This window comes from Capra hircus, chromosome 7 (assembly GCF_001704415.2).
Source record: "Capra hircus breed San Clemente chromosome 7, ASM170441v1, whole genome shotgun sequence".
In the NCBI taxonomy this organism is placed as follows: domain Eukaryota; kingdom Metazoa; phylum Chordata; class Mammalia; order Artiodactyla; family Bovidae; genus Capra; species Capra hircus.
This window is the reverse complement of record NC_030814.1, coordinates 91042561-91063414: the sequence shown is the minus strand read 5'-3', so window position 1 is coordinate 91063414 and position 20854 is coordinate 91042561. Positions and strand designations below refer to the sequence as shown.

Here is a 20854-nt window from a genome sequence, read left to right as displayed (position 1 = left end):
GCTGCCGGGACCCCGCCAGCCAGAGAAGAAGCCGGCTGACCGAGGGCATGGGGTCTAGCCCCAGGGCTCCAGCACTGCTGGTGTAGGAGCCATTCCAAGGGAGGTGCAAGCAAGAAAAGCAGCCGCACTCAGAGCCAGTAATGACTGACAGGGACCTTGGGCCCACAGGACTTGAGGAAAGGACCAGCAGCCTCACTGGTCCAGCGCACATGACCTGTGCCACTTCGGGAGCAGCTCTATTTTTGTTCAGTTGCTCAGTTACGTCCAACTCTTTGTGACTCCATGTTCCACAGCATGACAGGCTTCCCCGTCCTTCAGCGTCTCGCAGAGCTTGCTCAAACTCCTGTCCATTGATTCGGTGATGCCATCCAACCATCTCGTCCTCTGTCCTGTTGCCCCCTGGACAGCACATGAGTCCAGAGCAGCTCTGGACGCACACAAATCCTGGGGGACGCTCGCTTCACCGAGCACGGCACCCTGGAGGTCTCAGCAGGGCCAGGGACACTTGCCCGGGGCCGCCCGCAGAAGCTAGGCAGCAGGACAGAGGCAGAGGCAACAATGCTCCCTGCACCTGAGCTGCGTGAGCACCAGACCCCAGCCAAGAGGGACATTGATTCTTGTACGGCCAGTTGGGAATCACTTACCACTTCCACATCCCCGGTGCTGGCAGAGAGGCAGAGCGGGGCAGGGCACAGCATCTGTGCACACAAAGAAGCCCCCCCTTTACGCCAAGGGCCTGGTGAGCAGAGCTGCCCGGCCGCAGGTCACGATGAGGAGCAGGCCCGAGCCCCCTCTGGGCTGCCAAAGCCAAGCTCTGCCACCGCTGCTAGGCTGTCATCAAGCTCAGAGGGAACTCAGCCTGCCAGCAGGCTGTGAACCTATGACATTTGTGTGCCATCTGGAGTTATTTTTTTATTTTGGCTGTGCTGTGTCTTTGTTGCCATGCTCAAGCTTCAGTTGCCCATGGCAGGTGGGATCTTAGTTCCTGGACCGCGGATGGAGGCTGTGTCCCCTGCATTGGAAGGCAGATTCTCAACCACTGGACCACCAGGGAAGTCCCCAAACTTGATTTTTAATAGGTAGAAACCCCGGGCAGATGAGAGAAAGCTATCAGATGCTTTTATTTACATAGCTCTCTTAGGTTCTTTTTTAAATTCTTTTTATTTATTTGGCTGCACCAGGTTTTTGTTGTGGCATGTGGGGATCTAGTTCCCTGACCAGGGACTGAACCCGGGCCCCCTGCATTGAAAGTGTGGAGTCTTAGCCACTGGACAACCAGGGAAGTCCTGGTTCTTTTTTTTTTTTTCCCTAAATTAAATCTCAAGTGTATGAAGAGAGTCAAGACGACAAGTCCAAAGCCTTGTCACGTGGATGTCCTTCAGCCAGCAGAGCAGAGGACAAAGGGTTTCATCTGGGGCTTCTCGGTGTAATCAAAATACACGTTTGTTCTTGAATTTGAGGATCTGTCTCTTGGCACACGAAGGGGGGAAGTTTGCTTTGGAAGTCGAAGGTAGAGAGGGGAACAGCTGACTGTTGGGTGGAAGCCTTTGGCTTTTTCAGGGCAGCCGAAACCAAACAGAAATGCAGCCCTGGATCTGGGGTCCTAATCTACCAGCCAGCCCAGCAGGCCATGGAGAGGCAAAAGGGAGTGGTGAGGACTGTGGCAGAGCAAAGATGGGCCGCCTCTGCAGCTTCACCAACGGGCAGTGCAGGTGAGTTTTCTAGAGTTTTCAAGATCTATTGATAGATTGGGATGTGCAATTTCCTTGGTTTCAAGTGTTGGCAACTAATTCCAAATGTCTCAAACACTGAATGAGGCTAAGCAAACCCATCTTCTCACCTAATACGGCCTGCAGCCCTCCTGTTGGCAGCGTTTCCCCTAAACAGACCAGGTTGTACAGAAATGGACACTTCCCCCTCCCCCAGGGTGCTCAAAACAACCCGACACAGCCAGAGCTGCAGAGGGCTTTGCAATCTTACAACCTGCGCCCACTTCTGACCAACAAATCGCAGATACACCCCCCACACCCCGACGTGTCCATCCACGCCCCAAGTTAAGCATTGTCCCACCTGCCGGGTGTTGCCAAAGCCAAGGTTTGTTGAGCTTTGTCTCTGAGGCCTGTCTTATAAAAACAAGTGTTTATGTGTATTTGTTTTCCAAATATGAAATGATCCTTTAAAAACAGGCATGTGTCTCAGATGGCTTTCCCAATGGCCTGCATTGGAGGCACACTCCAACACCTCCCTCCTGGGAGTCAGGGCCACGATGCCAAGCAGACAGAGGGGCATCCTCCCCAGTAGGCCTGAGCCCACCACAGCCCTCACCACAGCTCCCTGGCCTCATTTTCTGAGCTGCGGAGCAAAGTGCCCAGCCTGGGAGGCTGAGACAACGGAAGCTTGTTTGCTCAGCTCAGGAGGCCCGACATCAAGGTGTGGGGCGGGCCAGTGTCCCAGGCTCTCTCCCAGCTTCTGGTGCTGGCTTGCAGCTCTCGGCATTACTTGTCTTGTAGTCACATCCGCCCAGTCTCTGCCTCCACCTTCATATAGCATTCTCCCTCTTGACTCTGTGTGCACATGTCCCCTTCTCAAAAGGACCCCAGTCATGGTGGATTAGGGGCTGCCCAGCTCCAATATGAACGCACTGCAACCACTTACATCAGCAATCACCCGATTTTCAGATCAGGTCACATTCACAGGTCCCAGGGGTTAGGACTTCCATCTGGGAAATGGGAGGTGGGGTTGAGTGAGACAGTTCACTCTGTAACACCCCCTTTCTCCCGGTTCCCTGTGACCCTCTGCGGGAATGAAAATGCCCAAGTAACACTGAAGGGAGAAGCCCCCAGCTGTCAGAGACACCCAGTGATTTGAGGGGTACAGACAGTGGCTTAAGGGGCATTGTTCAGATGGTGCCAGAGCAGGCAGGGGTCTCCAGGTGCCTGGGGGAGGCCACAGGCACAGGCAGACTGAGCCGGGCTCCGAGCCCGGTGAGATTGGGCCCGAGGACAGGGGACCCGGGTCTTTGGAGCTGCACAGTCACCTGTGTGTGTGTGTGTTGGGGGAGGGGTGATTGGCCAGAGTCAGACAGGAAGGGGTTAGCTCCGTCCCACTTCGAGCTCCGCCCCCCGCAAGCAACCGCAGCGGGTCGGAGGTCATCATATGCTGTCCTCATCCAGCATCCGGGTGAGGCCGTCGCAGATCCGGCGCAGGTGGGAGGGGTAGGGCTCGGCTGGGCCGTAGAGCGCCGCCAGGAAGTCGCAGTTGGCCAGGTGGCCGAACACGTGGTTGATGCGGCCGTGGGACTTGGCGGTCAGGTGCGCCCCGGCCGCCTGGTGCAGCAGGTCCCGGCACTCGAGCAGGGCGGCGGCCAGCACGCGCCGGTCGAAGGTGAAGTCCACCTGGTGGAAGCTGACAGCGGTCATGGCCAGGCGGCGCGCCTGCTGCCGCAAGCGCTGCAGCCGCGCCAGCTCCTCGGCGCCCAGCTGCCCAGCGCGCAGCAGGACGCCCAGCTTCACTGCTACCTTGACCAGGTTCTTGACTAGCTTCTGGGCCTCCTTGCGGCTGCGGGTGAATTCCTTGGTGGCGCGATACAGCTCGTCCAGCACCTCGCTACTAGTGTCGTCGATGAAGGCGGACGCCACTGTCCGGGAGGCCATCTTGCTCAGGAGCTTCTTCTGGGCCTGGAGGGCCAGGCTCTTGGTGCTGAAGGTGTCCATCTGTCCTGCGCGGGGAGACACACAGACCTGCTGTCAGCCGGTAGGGCCCAGCTGTGAGGGGCTTTCAGGGGCAGGCGGCTAATGCTGGCAACCTCTGTCTTCCCCATCCAAGAAATGGGTGCTCACCACCAGCCTATCCCCAGGGGAGCCCATGTGCCCACGCCACAGAGGTACTGGGTGTGCAGAGCTGACTGTGAGACCCTTCCTACCCCCTTCACCAAACACAGTAAGTGCCGCCATCTGAGATGCTGCAAGAGCCCTTAGCAGGGGCTCCCCAGCAGATCAACAGGGCCCAGGAAGGCCCTGGACAAAGGGACAGGTAACAGGATGGGGAGGGAATCCCAGGCGGGAAGATTCAGGAGCTCCAAGGCCTAGGGAAGAGAAATTCAGAGTTGTTGGAGGACCGGATGCAGAAACTTGTGAACAAGTAGCAAAAGCTATTTTTAGGAAAAGCTTATAAAAACAAACAACATTCGCACTGAAGAGATAATGACCCAAGGGACCCTAAGGGACCTAAAGGAATTTGTTTCTTAAAGGAATTAATGTGTAGTGGTGAAATCTGGGCAGAGCCTTCTGTTATGGTTTATTACAGAATATAGATCCCTGTGTTATACCCTAGGACCTGTGGTTTAGCCATTTCTGTAAACAATACTTTGCACCTGCTAATCCCAAACTCCCAACTAATCCCAGACTTGCAACTTTAAGTCTGTTGTCTATATCTTTATTTTTGGCTGTTCTGGGTCTTTGTTGCTGCGTGGGCTTTCTCTAGCTGTAGAAGGTGGGGGCTGCTCTCTAGTTGCGGATCATGGACTTCTCATTGTGGTGGCTTCTCTGTTTTCTGAGCTTGGGCTCTAGGCGCATAGGCTTCAGTAGCTGTGATGGACAGGCTTAGTCGCTCCATGGCATGTGGGATCTTCCAAGATGAGGGATTGAACCTGCGTCTCCTGCATTGGCAGGCAGATTCTTAAACTGCGCCACCAGGGAAGCCCTGTTTTCTATGTCTGTGGGTCTGTTTCTGTTTCATTCAGTTCAGTTCAGTTGCTCACTCATGTCCGATCTTTGCAACCCCATGGACTGCAGCACTGCCAGGCTTCCCTGTCCATCACCAACTCCTGGAGCTTGCTCAGACTCATGTCCATCGAGTTGGTGATGCCATCCAATCATCTCATCCTCTGTCATCCCCTTCTCCTTCTGACTTCGATCTTTCCCAGCATCAGGGTCTTTCCAATGACTCAGTTCTTGCATCAGGTGGCCAAAGTATTGGGGCTTCAGCTTCAGCATCAGTCCTTCCAATGAATATTCAGGACTGATTTCCTTTAGGATGGACTGGTTGGATCTCCTTGCAGTCCAAGGGACTCTCAAGATTCTTCTCCAGCACCACAGTTCAAAGGCATCAATTCTTCAGTGCTCAGCTTTCTTTAGGGTCCAATTCTCACATCCATACATGACAACTGGAAAAACCATAGCTCTAACTAGACGGACCTTTGTAGGCATAGTAATGTCTCTGCTTTTTAATATGCTGTCTAGATTGGTCATAGCTTTTCTTCCAAGGAGCAAGCATCTTTTAATTTCATGGCTGCAGTCGCCATCTGCAGTGATTTTGGAGCCCCAAAAAATAAAGTCTGACACTGTTTCCACTGTTTCCCCATCTATTTCCCATGAAGTGATGGGACCGGATGCCATGATCTTAGTTTTCTGAATGTTGAGTGTTAAGCCAGCTTTTTCACTCTCCTCTTTCACTTTCATCAAGAGACTCTTGAGTTCTTCACTTTCTGTCATTAGGGTGGTGTCATCTGCGTATCTAAGGTAATTGATATTTCTCCCGGCAATCTGGATTACAACTTGTGCTTCATCCAGCCCAGCATTTTGCATGATATACTCTGCATATAAGTTAAATAAGCAGGGTGACAATATACAGCCTTAACGTACTCCTTTCCGGATTTGGAACCATCTGTTGTTCCATGTCCAGTTCTACTTGATGCTTGACCTGCGCACAGATTGCTCAGGAGGCAGGTCAGGTGGTCTGGTGTTCCCATCTCCTGAAGAATTTTCCAGAGTTTGTTGTGATCCACACAGTCAAAGGCTTTGGCATAGTCAATCAAGCAGTAGTAAATGTTTTTCTGGAACTCTCTTGCTTTTTCGATGATCCAGCGGATGTTGGCAATTTGATCTCTGGTTCCTCTGCCTTTTCTAAATCCAGCTTGAACATCTGGAAGTTCACAGTCACATACTGTTGAAGCCTGGCTTGGAGAATTTTGAGCATTACTTTGCTAGCGTGTGAGATGAATGCAATTGCATGGTAGTTTGAACATTCTTTGGCATTGCCTTTCTTTGGGATTGGAATGAAAACTGATATTTTCCAGTCTTGTGGCCACTGTTGAGTTTTCCAAATTTGCTGGCGTACTGAGTGCAGTACTTTCATAGCATCATCTTTTAGGATTTGAAATAGCTCAACTGGAATTCCATCACCTCTGCTAGCTTTGTTTGTAGTGATGCTTCCTAAGGCCCATTTGACTTCGCATTCCAGGATGTCTGGCTCTAGGTGAGTGATCACACCATCGTGGTTATCTGGATCATAAAGATCTTTTTTGTATAGCTCTCCTGTGTATTCTTGCCACCTCTTCTTAATATCTTTTGCTTCTGCTAGGTCCATACCGTTTCTGTTCTTTTTCGTGCCCATCTTTGCATGAAATGTTCCCTTGGCATCTCTGTTTTGTAGATAAGTTCATTTGTGCCATACTTTAGGTTCCACATGTAAGTGATATTGTATATGGTATTTGTCTTTCTCTGACTTAGTCCTCTTAGTATGAGAATCTCTGGGTGTCCATGTTGCTGCATATGGCATTATTTCATTCTTTTCTGAGTGATAGTCCATTGTATATGCACACCACATCTTTACCGACTCATCTGTTGATGGACCCTTAGGTTGCTCCCATGTCCTGTCTATTGTAAATAGTGCTGCTATGAACATAGAGGTGCATGTATCTTTTCGAGTTATAGTTTTGTCCAGATATGTGCCCAGGAGTGGGATTGCTAGATCATCTGCCGGCACTATTTTTAGATTTTTGAGGAACCTGCATACTGTTCTCCATAGTGACTGCACCAGTTTCCATTTTCACTAATAGCATGGAAGGGTTCCCTTTTCTCCACACCCTGTCCAGCATTTGTTATTGACCTTTAACGATGGCCATTCTAAGAGGACGACAGAGGCTGAGATGGCTGGATGGCACCACTGACTCGATGGACATGAGTTTGAGTAGGCTCTGCGAGATGGTGATGGACAGGGAGGCCTGGCGTGCTGCAGTCCATGGGGTGACGAAGAATTGGACAGGACAGAGCAACTGAACTGATTCTAAGAGGTGTGGGGTGATACCTCATTGTAGTTTTGATTTGCATTTCTCTTCTATCAGCGATGCTGAGTGTCTTTTCTTGTGCCTGTTGGCCATCTGTATGTCTTTGAAGAAAGGTCTATTTAGGTCTGTCCATTTTCTGATTGGGATGTTTGTTTTTTCTGTTACTGAGTTGTATGAACTGATTATATATTTTGGATATTAATGAGTAGGGCCTTCTGAATCCCACTACATATGGGCCCTGGCTCCAGCCTCGCAGACCCACTGTAGCCTTGCTGTGAGCTGAGAAGGGCTCAGGATGAGTGAGTACAGGGGGTCCTGGCTTCATTGCACAGCTCCATGAGACAGGGTCCCAGCCCCAGCCTCAGGCTGTTCAGGGTGGAGGAAGAGCACAGTTAGCAATCCCCCATCTCCCCAACCCCGTGAGTTTACAGCAGACATCCCTGAGGCCTTAGTCAGGCCCTGGATGAGTCAGGGGGCAGCAGCTGGCTGGGGGTTCCCCAGGGCCATTTGTGGGGTTTTTGGAAGCACAGTGTTCTGATGACTCCTTTGATACAGAAACACTGACATGCATCAGCTTCCGCCCAGGAAAGGACCAGGAAGGTGCCCGAGGTGAGTGGCAGCTGGTGCACTTGGAACAGCAGCCACGCCTCCGACTGCAGAAGCCTGGACTCTGCCTGTCCCTTGTGTCCTGCCTGCCATGGCCGTCTTCCAGATCTCCCAGGCTCTGAAGCCTCCCCCTCAGCACCAGAATTCTTCCTAAACTGAACATCTGGGCATAGTCCTTTCCTTCTAAGAACCAGCTGGAAGCTCCTCATGGCTCTTGAGACCAAGCCCCACACTCCATTTGGGTCCCTGCCTCTTCCCTGGTGAACTATACATCCCTCAATACCTTAGCCCTCAAACCCCTGCCTCTTCCTTGGTGGACTCATATATATGCCCTAAAGCCCTGGCCTCCAAGCCCCTGCCTCTTCCCCTGGCAGCTTCATCCCTCAGCTCAGCCTGGACACCACCTCTAGGAAGCCATCCCTGAACAGCCAAACTGACAGTGAGGCCCCTCCTATGAGTCACCCAGCACCCCAGGCATCCCCCATCCCTCCTGCACACCCTGGCTTTGCTGCCTTAGTGCTCTGCCTCACCACAGGTCCCAGGGGAGGTAATGGCGTGATTCCCTATCCACTGTTTCTGGAGACTCCAGAAACATCTGCCCAATGAATGAGGTAGCCTGAGACCCGCCCCCAGCCCTCCCCCGCTGCTGCCCCAGGCTCTAGTCAGAATCCACCCCCACCCCAGCTGCAGGCCAGCCAGACCAGGAATGCCATGTGGGTGCCCACTCAGCCACAGGAGCCCCCACAAAGCCCCTCTTTGTGTGAGCTCAGACAGCGGGAGGAGTCCCAACCCTCGGCCGCCCTCTTGCTGCCCACAGAGGTCAGGACAGGCCTGGTGATGAATGACCTGGGCCTCCCTCCCCCTACACCAGTTCCAGACCCTGTCACAGGCTGGGGCCAGAGTGGGGTGCGGGTGACTCGGCATCACATGGCTGGCCCTGAGCAGTGGCCGGTGCCTGTTTCACACCTTCTGCCTGGTACTGCACTGAGCTGGTTGCCCTTGCAGAGGAAACCAGACTCAGAGAGGCTTAGCCATTTTCCCAAGGCCACACAGCAACACAGGGACCGCCTGACCCACCCTCTCTGCACCGCAGCTACCTCTGCCTTCCCTAGTCAATGACTGGGAGTCACCCTCAGTCTTGGGGGGCTGGGAGATATCCCCCGCGACAAAACCAGCCCTGATATCTGGGGCCTGCTCCTGGCTCTGACCACGTGGCCAAGCAACGTAACTGCCCTATGCCTCAGTTTCCTCTGTAAAATGGAAGATGGTGACTGTCAGGATGGAGAACTGACTCCATGCCAGGGCAGAAACTTGTGGCCAACCTGAGAGCCCCCCCAAGGCTGTGAGCTTTCCCTGGGCAAGAGGCTGGACCACTGTCCCAACTTCTGACCTTCAAGCTCTGCATCCTCTAGCTCTCTGAACAGACCTATTTCTCCGCTATGTTCTCAGCAAGGATGCCTTCTCACCAATTTCTCTAGAACATTGTATTCTTTTTCTTTTTGATCACACTAGGTGGCATATGGGATCTTAGTTCCCCATCCTGGGATCAAATCCACACCCCCTGCATTGCAAGCACAGAGTCTTAACCACTGGACCACCAGGGAAGTCCCTAGGGCATTCTATTCTGTTCCCTCTATGGGGACCCTTCCTGCTCTCATCACCTGTAAACTCCTGCTCCCCATTCAAGTCTCAGAGTTATGATCACCTCCTCCCAGAAGACTTGCGGATGTCCCAGGCTGTGCCAGGTGCCCTGTTGGCTCCCATGGTTCCCTGGGCATCCGTCCTCCATTGCAGCCCTGAGCGTTTGGTTTCAGCGTCCATCACACCAGGCCCTGATGGCGTAGGCAGGGGCTGTATGTTTCTTGCTCTGGTGGCCAGCCTGGGGCCTGGTACCCAGCAGGCACCCAGTAAGTGTTTGTTGAATGAATAAGGGGAGGGATGTCTGCAGACATTGGAACCCAGAGGGAACTCCCAGCACCCTGGGTCCCCCAGTTTACAAATGGACAAACTGAGTCTCAGAGAGAGGAGAAGGCCTTTCCCTGGATCCCAAGAACCCTGGTGCTCAGGTCTCTCTGCCCTATTCTGTTACTATGTGAGCCCAGCCAGGGCTCTGCCCCTCTCTGGGCCTTGACCTTCCGGTCTGCAAGTCCTAAGCTTGTGCGTGTTGGTTCAGAGGGGAGGCTGGTCCTATTTACTGGCTTCGCCCCACCCCCACCCTGCCAAGCATAGGAGGAAGAGGGGTGGGGGGTGGAGTGGGAGACTCCACACTCTTAGCCCCTCTGGCACCTGGACCAGCCCAGCTGCATGGCAGCACCACCGCCCCCCCCCCCCCCCGACTTCTCCTCCATCCATTGTTCTATCAGAAACACCGCCCCCTCTAAGCAGCCAGACAGGGAGATGACTGCTGTCCCGGGGGAGCACTCTGGGGACCAAAATAGACCCCAGCCTTCCTTCCTGCCAGCTGTGCTCATCCAGGTCCAAGGGCAGGCCAGCCAGGAGGGGCCTGGTGGGGGCAGGGCCTTCTCAAGGACTTCCCAGTGGACCCAAAGCCAGATCACCCCACTATCATCACAAGCCAGAAATGCCCCATGAAGCTTCCAGGGCTTGACTGGAATGTTCATTCAGGTCCTCAGTGAGTGTTTATAGAGCACCAGCTGTGTCCCAGGGCTGGGGACATGTGTACTAAGTCGCTTCAGTCATGTCTGACTCTTTGTGACCCGTGGACTATAACCCTCCAGGCTTCTCTGTCCGTGGGATTTCACAGGCAAGAATACTGGAATGGGTTGCCATTTCCTCCTTTAGGGGATCTTCCTGACCCAGGGATCGAACCTGGTTCTCCTGCTTGTCAGGCAGATTCTATAGCTGGACCAGAAGAGATTGGGTCCCTGCCTCCCCAGGGACCTGCTAGATCCCATGCCACCTCCTTGTTCCAAAATAATTTGGGTGCCCTCACTTCCCTCACAAGCAGCACTGTCCACCTACCAGTATAAAAATAAAACTAATAGGTGTTGAGAACAGTGAGCAGGATTGTACAGGCGAACTCTGGAATATTTCTTTAAAAAAAAATTTTTTTTTTTTGGCCATGCCACACAGGATGCAGGATCTTAGTTCCCCAAACAGGGATAGAACCTGTGCCCCCAGCATTTGGAGTTGGGAATCTTAGCCACTGAACCACCAGGGAAGTCCCTGGAGTGTTTCAGGTTCTGTGCCTTGATCTGGGTCTACACGAATGTAAAAAGTCATTAAGCTGGGTGGTTGCAAAGCAATGTGAATACACTATACAGCGAATTGTAAACTTTCAAGGAGTGAATTGTATGGTGTATGAATGATCTTGATTAAAAAAAAATCTAACATTTCTCCAAAGAAGGTATATAAATGGCCAATAAGCAGGTGAAAAGATGCTTAACATCACTGGCTAGGAGGAAAATGGAAGTCGAGTTCATAATAATATAATACCTCACCCCAAAGAACGGCTACTGCCAGAAATACAGACAATAAACAGGGCTGGCGAGGCTGGGAGAAACAGAAGATGGTGCAGCTACCATAGAAACAGTTTTCTGGCAGGTCCTCGAACACACACAGTTACCACACGACCCAGCAGTTCCGCTCCTAAGCATCAATGGCCCCCCAAGAAATGAAAATACATGTTCACATAAAAACGTACACACACGTGGGCATAGAGAGCAGCACATTTGTACTAGCCAAAACACGGAAACAACACAGACACCCACCCGCATATAGATGCACAAACAAATGTGGTCCCTCCACACGCGGGAGCATCACTCAGCCCTGAAAAGGGGTGAAGCCATGACACGCGCTAGCACGCGGATGGACCCTGAGGACACAGTGCTCAGTGAGAGACGCAGACGCAGAAGGACGCACAGGGTGTGATTCCACTGACGGGAAACGTGCAGAGCAGGCTGATCCACTGACAGACAGAGTGGGTTCCTGGTGGTCAGGGGCTGGGGAGCGCAGAATGGAGAGAGATTGCTGATGGAGACAGGATGTCTTTTGGGGGTGGAAGAATGTTTTGGAATGTGAACACTTCAGTGAATTTTACAATATGTGAACTATACATCATCAAGCTGAACACGCACTGCACCTGTATCCAGGGGACATATTTTATACCTTTGTGCCCCTTACTATATATTTGTTGTTGTTTAGTCACAAAGTCGTGTCTGACTCTTTCTGACACCCTGGACTGTAACCCACCAGGTGTCTCTGTCCATGGGATTTCCCAAGCAAGAATACTGGAGTGGATTGCCATTTCCTTCTCCAGGCGATCTTCCCAACCCAGGAATCAAACCGGCATCTCCTGCATTGACAGGTGGATTCTTTACCGCTGAGCCACTAGGGAAGCCTATAATGCCTCACTTTAAAAATGTTCAGTAGGATTTTCCTGATGTCTCAGTGGTAAAGAATCTGCTTGCCAACGCAGGAGAAATGGGTTCGATCCCTGATGTGGGAGCAGCTAAGCCTGTGTGCCACAACTACTGAGCCTGTGCTCTATGGCCTGGGAGCTGCACGAGCCCCAGCTTCTGAAGCCCATGTGCCCTAGGGCCCGTGCTCTGCAACAAGAGAAGCCGCCACAATGAGAAGCCTGCCTGCCTCAACCAGAGAGTAGCCCCTCCTAGCCCCAACTAGAGAAAGCCCACACAGCAACAAAGGCCCGACACAACCAAAAATAATAAATAATTTTTTTTTAATGTTAAATAAATTGGGACTTCCCTGGTGGTCCAGTGGTTAAGACTCTGTGCTTCTAATCCTGGAGGTGTGGGTTCAGTCTCTAGCTGGAGAACTACAAGATCCCACATGGCTCATGGCCAAAAAATACCCCGAAACATAAAATATAACCAATACTGTAACAAAATTCCAACAAAGATTTTAAGGGCTTCCCCTGGTGGCTCAGTAATAATAAATCTGCCTGCCAATGCAGGAGACGCGGGTTTGATCCCTGATGTGGGAATACCCCACATGCCACGAAGCAACTAAGCCCGTGAGCCACGACCGTCGAGCCTGTGCTCTGGAGCCCAGGAACCGCAACTACTGAAGCCCGAGCGCCCTAGACAACAGGGGAAGTCACTACAATGAGAAGCCCGAGCACTAGAGCAACTAGGGAAAAGCCAGGCAGCAACAAAGACCCAGCACAGCCAAAAATAAATAAAATTATAAAATGGTCCGCATAAGAAAACAAAAATCTTCAAAACAGAAAACCTCAGGCCCACTGCACTCAGTGACGGAGTGAATCTGTCAGAGGTTTGCCCCTTAATGAAGGAAGCATCACAGTCAACATACAGATGCAAATTTCTATCAAAAAAAGAACTCCAAAGGTACCATCTGTTTGTAGGATATATCGCAGGTTAACCTTAAAAATGCATTCCAGTATACATCAGGTGCAGGCCAGTACTGTTTGACTCCACTTATACCCAGAATAGCCAAATTCATAGAAAGTGCATTAGTAGATGCCAGGACGTGAGAGTTGTGAGCTGAGGGGCTGTCCTGAGCATGGCTGGATGCCTAGTGTCCCTGGTCTCTGCCCCTGAAATGCAAGCAGCACATCCTGTTATTATCACAAGTGGGGGGAAAAGCCCTCCGAATTTCCAAAACAGCCACCTAAGAGGCTGGAAGGAGGAGACAGCAGGAACCAATGAACGTGGAATAAACAGGGTAATTTCAGAGACAGATAAGGCCTGGGTAGGGGGCAGTGACAGCCAGGGATGGCAGGTGACTTAGGCCAGCGGTCAGGAAGTTTTCCTGGAGGAGGAGCTCTTGCAGCTGGGACTGGAAGGGCGGGGTCTGAGGAAAGGTGAGCCAGGCAGAGGGAGCAGCAGGTGCAAAGGCCCTGGGGCAGGGCAGTGCAGAGAGGAGATGGAAGGCTTGTTCCCAGCCTCCTAGGAGCCCACTGTCCAAGTCCTCCCACAGCTCTGAGGTCTCCCCACCAAGACCCCAGCCCAGCCCCAGCCCCCGAGGGCAGGTTTCCCATCTGTGAAATGAGTGTCCAGTCGTTGAGTCCCTGACTCTGTCAACTCCTGTACGCCATGTTCTTCTCAGAACCCTGGCCTTCCATCCCTACCTCAGACTTTTGCCCTCTGCCAACCCTATGTGGTCTCCTTGGCTCAGACCTTTGTCCTTGCCCCCGACCTTTGTCCTTGCCCCCATTGTGGACACTCCAGCTCCGAAACTGACCAGACATTGACCTGGAGCCTTAGCTGCTCTAGACACGGGAGCGCCCTTTCCTCGCCCAGGCAGAGGCGGGGAGGCAGGACTCTGCGAGCCCTCCCAGAGGGGAAGGGCACCTGGCCCCTTTCAGCCCCCAAACCCTGGAAGAGGGCCGACCCCCGCCCCGCCCCACCAGTGACCTTCCCAGTTCACCTCCTCTCTCACTGTCCCTGCAACATGCTGGGCACGGTCCAGCCTCGGGGTCTCCACCAGGTGGGGAGACTCTCCCCATGGCCCTCCATCCAACCAGACTGAGCAAGCTGGAGGTGGCCTCTCCACGCACACATTCCCGGTGCTGGACGCTGGGCATGGGGGTGATGGGGATTCCACCCCGACTCCCAGGGGCCCACTCTGCTCCCCGGGTGCACTGGGAATGCTACATCTCATCCCATTCACCACCTGCTGGAAAGTTCTTAGCCACCAGCTCTCCGGGGTGGGGGGCAGAGGTGGGGTTGGCGGGGGGATGTAGGCGTGTAGGTACATATGTATGTTTTCCATAAACTTTCCTGACATAAAGGATGTGCACCGTGCAACTTAAGAAAATAGCAAACCTCACTGTAAACTTCACGCAGCCAGTTGATGCTCGATAAATGTTCTCAGTGAGTTTTGCCTACCTGGTGGTGGTGATGGTGTTAAGTCGCTAAGTCGTGTCTATTTTGTGGCTCCATGGACTACAGCCCACCAGGCTCCTCTGTCCATGGGATTTCCCAGGCAAGAATGCTGGAGTCGGTTGCCTTTTCCTCCTCCAGGGGCTCTTCCTGACCCAGGGATCGAACCCATGTCTTCTGCATTGGCAGGCGGGTTCTTTACCACTGAGCCACCAGGGAAGCCCAGTTGTAAAACGGGTACCAGTAGCCAATCTATGGTTGCTGTGGATAAATGAAAGCAGTTCTGACATGGATGTCGCTGGATCTTCTCTTTCATATGAACAGAGAAAACGTGGACTTCACTTACTCACTTGTCGGCCAAGTAAGCAACTTTTTCACAGAATCCAACAGTGGTTTTCCAATAGTGAGGGAATACCCCCTCAAGGTTTTTTGTGCTATTCGAAAGCAGGCAACTAGAGACACACCACCCTTTAAAATTTAATTTTCATTATTGACATTACCTGGAATTATACCAGGGGTGGCAAACTCTGGCCAGCTGCCTGTTTTTGTAAAGTTTTATTGGCACTCAGCCATGCCCATTTGTGTACATATTAAAGCACAGCCTTGAACAGAGGCAACAGAGGCTGTACGGCTTGCAAAGCCAAAAATATTTACTATCTGGCCCTTTATAGAAAAAGGCTGGCCAACCTCTGGATTAGATGAGGACTGAACAATACATCAAAGCCTGACTTGTAGCATCTGCCAATATCCATGGTGTAAATTCTTTTGCCATGGCCAGTTTCAAGCTTCCAACTTGACCACGGAGCTGGAACAAACTGCCCACCATTTCCACAGAACAGAAATAACCTCGAGAGCACAGAGGTCATTGCACAATGCAGTAAAATAATTAGAAAGGATATATTTTGTCTTTTTTTGGCTGCACTGCCTGGCATGCGGGATCTTAGTTTCCAGACCAGAGATGGAACATGTGCCCCCTTCATTGGAAGGCCAGAGTCTTAAGCGCTGGACCACCAAGGAAGTCCTGAAAGTTAGGATTTTTGACCATTTATGACCTTTGCTTTTGTATAAGTTATTTTGAAGTATTTAAGTCACATACCATAAAATCCACGCTTTTAAAGTGTATAATTCAGTGGGTTTTATATGTTCAGTGACCTGGGTAACCATCACCACTATTTAATTCTGAAACATTCTCATCCCTCCAGAAAGAAACCCCAGCCCTTGAACTTCCCTGGTTGTCCAGTGGCTAAGATTCCAAGAATGGGACCCAGGTTCGATCTGTGCTCAGCGAACTGGATCCCACACGCATGGCATATAAGAGTTTGTAAGCCATAGCAAAGTTCAAAGATCCCAGTGCCACCCAGTAAATAAAACATATCTATATCTATATATTTCACTATTCTTTTCGGGGGAACGAATGATGGGTCTGCACTGTTGCACCTGGGCTTTCTTAGTTGCTCCAAGTGGGGCCTACTCTGTGGCAGGGTGTGGGTTTCTCATTGCAGTGGCTTCTCTTGTTGGTGCACATCGGCTCTAGGGGCTTGGGCTTCAGTAGTTGCAGCACGTGGGCTCAGTATTCGCAGTTCACAGGCTCTAGAGAGCAGGTTCAGTAGCTGTGGTGCACGGCTTTAGCTGCCTTGAGGCATATGGATCGTCCTGGACCAGAGATCAAACCAGTGTCCTCTGCATTGCAAGGCAGATTCTTAACCACTGGACCACCAGGGAAGTCCCTTTTTTTTTTTTTTTTAATAAAGAAATACCATCCCCATAAGCAGTCACTCCCCATCCCTTCCCCCAGGCCCTGGCAACCACTAATTTACTTTCCATCTCCATGGATTTGCCTATTTTTTCATATAAGTGGAATCACACATTCTGTGTCTGGCTTCTCTCACTGGGCATCCCATTTTCAAGGTTTATCTGCATTGTAACGAGTGTCAGGCCTTCAATCCATTTTATGGCTGGATAGTATTCTGTAGCCCTGTGGGTGTTTTTCTTCTTTTTGGCAGTGCCATGCAGCCTGTGCGATTAATTTATCCACCAGGGATGGAACCTGGGTCTCCTGCAGTGAAAGCTGGGAGTCCTAACCACTGGACCACCAGGGAATTCCCATCCATACCTTTGTTTTAAACATAATGTATTTGACTGTAAGTTCACAGCCTGTCATTTTTTTTAAATTTATTTTTTCTTCCAGTTTTATTGACAGTCTGTCATTTTTAATATTGGGGATATTAACAACTGGGTGGCAAAATTCCCAACAATACAGCAAGTGACTCTGATGACTGGGGTGAGGCTGGCTCTGGCATGCCACTGGTCCACGGAGCAGCCTGCCCTCCACATGAATTCTTCATGTCCCAACAAAGGGCATCAATAATTGATGGGCCCGCTGAGCGGGGCCAGGGCTACCGCCCCACCTCTCTCCCTCATCCCCAGCTGCAGGGGCCCAGGGCAGCCTGGGCTGGGAGTGGGGGCTCCCGGTCTCCGCCCTCCGTGGTAAATGCCCCCACGGTCCTTGTTCCCATTCCATACCCTCCGCCAACACCAGAGCACCTGCTGTTTCCAGCCAACACCAGGGTACCTGCTGCTTCCAGCCCTTTATCAACCATTATTCAGACCTCAAATTGGGGCCCGTTTGGAAATGTAGAAAGTGGGGCTAGGGGCTACCTGTTTGTCGAGGTGGGGGTTGGGGAGGGGATACCAGTGGTTCTCAAACTGTGTTTCCCAGAGCCTTCGGGGGCCACCCCAAGGATGGGCAGGGTCTGCCTGCCTGCCAGGCTGCGGCAAAAACTGAGACACTTTCCACAGTGGTCAGATCTCCACTGAAGAAAGAGCAGGGATTGGGCGAGGGACGGGGGTTGGGGGTAAAGAACGGATGGGCAAAAATGAATGTTGGGAGGCCGAAGCCCACCCCACTGCAGAGGACAGGAGAGACTGGGACTCAGGCTGATTTTTAACAGCAGGTGGCAGAGGTTCGAGGGTCACCTGGCAGGACTGTGGACACAGCCCTTTAGAGTCCGGCTCCACCCACTTCTCACCTCTCCCGCAGCCTCCATCCTGTCTCTCGTCCCCGTCCCGGGTCCGGGGGGGTCCTCTCCGAAGAAGCCGCCAGAGGGCGCCGGTGAACACCCGACTCCCCTCTGCCCACAGCCCTTCAGGGCTCCCACCTCCCTAAAGTCCTCCCGCGGACCACAAGGCCATGCACGGCCTACTGCGTCCCCTCCCTGCCCTCCCCTCCTTCCTCTCTCCCCCTTACTCACTTTGCTCCTGACACACAGGCCTCCTGGTTGTTCCACTAGCATATGGAGCCTGGTGCTGCCCCAGGGCCTTTGCATGGGTTGTGCCCTCTGCCTGGATTGCCCCTCGTCTCTGCATGGCTATTTCTTTCTTGCCATTGAGCTTCAGTTCAAATGTCACTTTCTCAGGAGTCCCTCCCAAGTTCCCCATCTCAACAAACTTCCCCATCCATCTGTCTCTCCAGTCCTTCACGCAGTTACAGCTAAGCCTAATGACTTTCTCTGGATGAATGTCTGTGAGCTGAATCCAGGTGGGAGGGAGGGGCACACCACATGGACTTGGGTCATTGCTGGGCCCTAGGCACCCTGTACCAGGCTTGGCTCACAGTAGGCACCCAGAACCAGTTTGCTGAATGAATAGATGGCCTTTCCGTGCCAGAAAGGAATTCAGAGATGTTGTCCAAGGGCCCCAGTATCCAGCCAGGGAAACTGAGGCAAAGAAAAAGACAGATATCCTAAGGTCACATAGAAGCAAAACACAAACCCTTCTGGAAGGGTCTCTTCCAGGTGGACACTCCCCAACCTCCACCGCCCATTTGGACAGAAGGGAAAAGTGAGGCCGGGAGGATGGAGCCTTGGAAGATCCCAGGGACTTGGCCAGAGGTGCCTCCTGAATGCCTCACGTGGTGAGATTCTGGAGGAAGTCGTCTGATGGAGGGGTATACATGGCGGATTCTGGGGTGAAAGCCTGAGTTCTCTGTAAGGCCAAGTCCTGCCTGTCTCTAGGTCATCTCAGTCTGTAACACCTGGGGCTGAACTTGCACAAGCATGAGTCATTTCTTCAGCACCTGCCTCTGGAGCTATTTCCATGACAATAGCAGGAGTTATGTCCTAGGCACCCTATTGTGGCCCCATTTGACAGACAGGGACATTGAGGCCTTCTGAATCCATCACATGAGATCACCAAGCAACCAAAAGGCCCCTCCCCTCCCCAGGCCTCAGGTGAGGAAACTGAGGGTCAGGCAGCCCCTGACCTGCCCAAGGGCCACACAGCAGAAGGGGATACCACAGGGCCTCTAATCTGTACCTGCCTGGTTGGTCTTTTAACTTAGGGACCCCCACCCTCCATCAGAGTGGGGTTTGAGTCCCCAATCTGCCTCCCCTCAAGAGATCTGGGCACTCACCCACCACTGGCGTTCCAGGCCACCGGGCCTGCCAAGTGGGAGAAGCTCAGACCAGGTATTCCTGTGGCTGGGACGACAATTCTTTGTTCTGGTTTCCATAGGTACAGCGTCCCTGGGTCGGCTCCTCCGCCCCTCCCAGCCACCCAGCTGCCCAGCCCTGGCCCCGCCAGCCCTTGGCCCAGCCCATCTAGGCAACTTGTTATGTTTTAAAGTTGGCTCCTGGGCACCTGGCATTCAGGTAGAGGGAACAGCTCCTGCAAAGGCCCTGAGGCAGGAGGGTGCCTGGGTGCATTGGTGGAGTGTGGCGGCTGTGTGGCTGGAGCAGAGTGAGTGAGGGGGGTGAGAAGGAGGAGGTGGGGACCAGGGGAGAGACACGCAGGGCCCATGTTCCTGCATTTAATCCTGCAAGCTGCCCTCACTCCTGGGGGAGTTATTGTGTCCCTCAGACAGGAAACTGAAGCTGGGAGAATGGAATCAACTTGTTCAAGGTACTGGTGGTGAGTGGCAGAGCAGGAACTCCGGTTTGTCTGATTCCAAAATCTGAGCTCCCCAACCACTGGGCTGAACTGCCCTCACCCTGCTATGCTACCGACCCAACCCCAAACCCAGGATGTTCACCTCCCCCAGCTGGGCTGAGACTTGCTCAGGAAGTAACCTCAGAGGCCTGTTTACAGATGGGGCTGCCCCTCCTCCAGCTGAGCACCCCCAGGATAAAGCACACAGATCTGGGTCAGGTCAACTGCCAATTACCTCAGTGACGAAGCCCCAATTCACAGCTGACAAAACTGAGACCAAGGCTTCAGGCTATTGGGGAACTCCCAGGTGGCCAGTCTGGGTGGGCCTGGCTCTGGACTCCCTCAGCTGCCTGGATCAGCCAGAAGTCACACACATCCTCACCTCCACGTCTTTGGCCTGGCTGCCCACACCTGGAATGCCCTCCTGGCTCTGGAGTCTGGCCCTGGGACCTGGCGCCCTGTACTGTGAAACGGGCAGAGTCCATCAGAGTCCTTGTTGTTGGGTGTGCTCTGGTCTCAGAGCACTACCCATGTGCCGGGGGTAGGGGGAAGGCAGATCAGATCCAGTCTGCCTCCCCTGACCCACACAGCAAGAGAGACAGGGAAAGGGAGAAACAGAGAGGGAGATGGAAACTGAGGCAGGAATACTGATCGAAGGGGGGTTGTCAGGGCAGAGGGAGCGAGAGAAACAGAGAGATCAAGTGGCCCCCGAGATATGCTGAGATGCGGGGCGGCCCAGCACCGCTCGCTTACCTGTTCTCTGGGATTCAGTCGTTGGTTCGACCGTCGAGGTTCTGTCCGGCCGCCTCCGAGAGGCCGTTGCTGTGGCTGCGAGACTCGTGCCTGAGGACTGGGACCCGGCGGGGCGGGGCAGGAAGCTCGGTCCCGCCCTCCAATTGCCCCGCCCTCCTGTGCGGCCCCGCCCCGCCCCCGCCCGCCCGAAAAGGACCGCAGTGGGGCTGGCGGAGGTGGGGGCGAGGGAGGACATAGGCTCAGCCAATGGCAGCACGGGCGGTGTACGAAGAGTCCAGTGAGAGAAGATCGCCGCGCGGGAGGGGTGGGGCCTGGGGCGGGGCTAGGCGGCTCGGGGGATTCCTCCGGAATCACGAAAGGGGCCGGATGCCAGCGGAGAGGCCAACCCCGGGCCAGTCCAAGAAAGGAGAGGAAGGAGACTTAGGAGTCAAAACCAGAGATATGAGGGCCATGGAGACAAAGCGAGCCAAAAAGAAAAACAGAACAACTCTGTGGCTCTGGGACTGCCCCTTTCTCCCACTGGGACTCTGTTTAAAGAACGGCCCTAGGGAACCCTTTACAGGGAGCCGATTAAAAATGTAGATTGTTGTGCCCTCCAGACGGGCTGAATCTAACCCAAGGTTGAAGATACATCTTTCTGGGTTGCAGATAAATTCTCCAGGTTAGGTTTAGTGCA

At 53.0% G+C, this 20854-nt stretch overlaps 1 protein-coding gene across 1 annotated transcript; it reads right to left on the bottom strand.

The window, feature by feature from the left end:
• TNFAIP8L1 (TNF alpha induced protein 8 like 1) lies at positions 1152–20301 on the bottom strand. Its single transcript, XM_018050884.1, has 2 exons — positions 20179–20301; positions 1152–3718 (listed from the first exon to the last, which is right to left on the bottom strand). The coding sequence occupies exon 2, from the start codon at positions 3711–3713 to the stop codon at positions 3153–3155; it is 561 nt and encodes a 186-aa protein (XP_017906373.1). The 5' UTR covers positions 3714–3718; positions 20179–20301; the 3' UTR covers positions 1152–3152.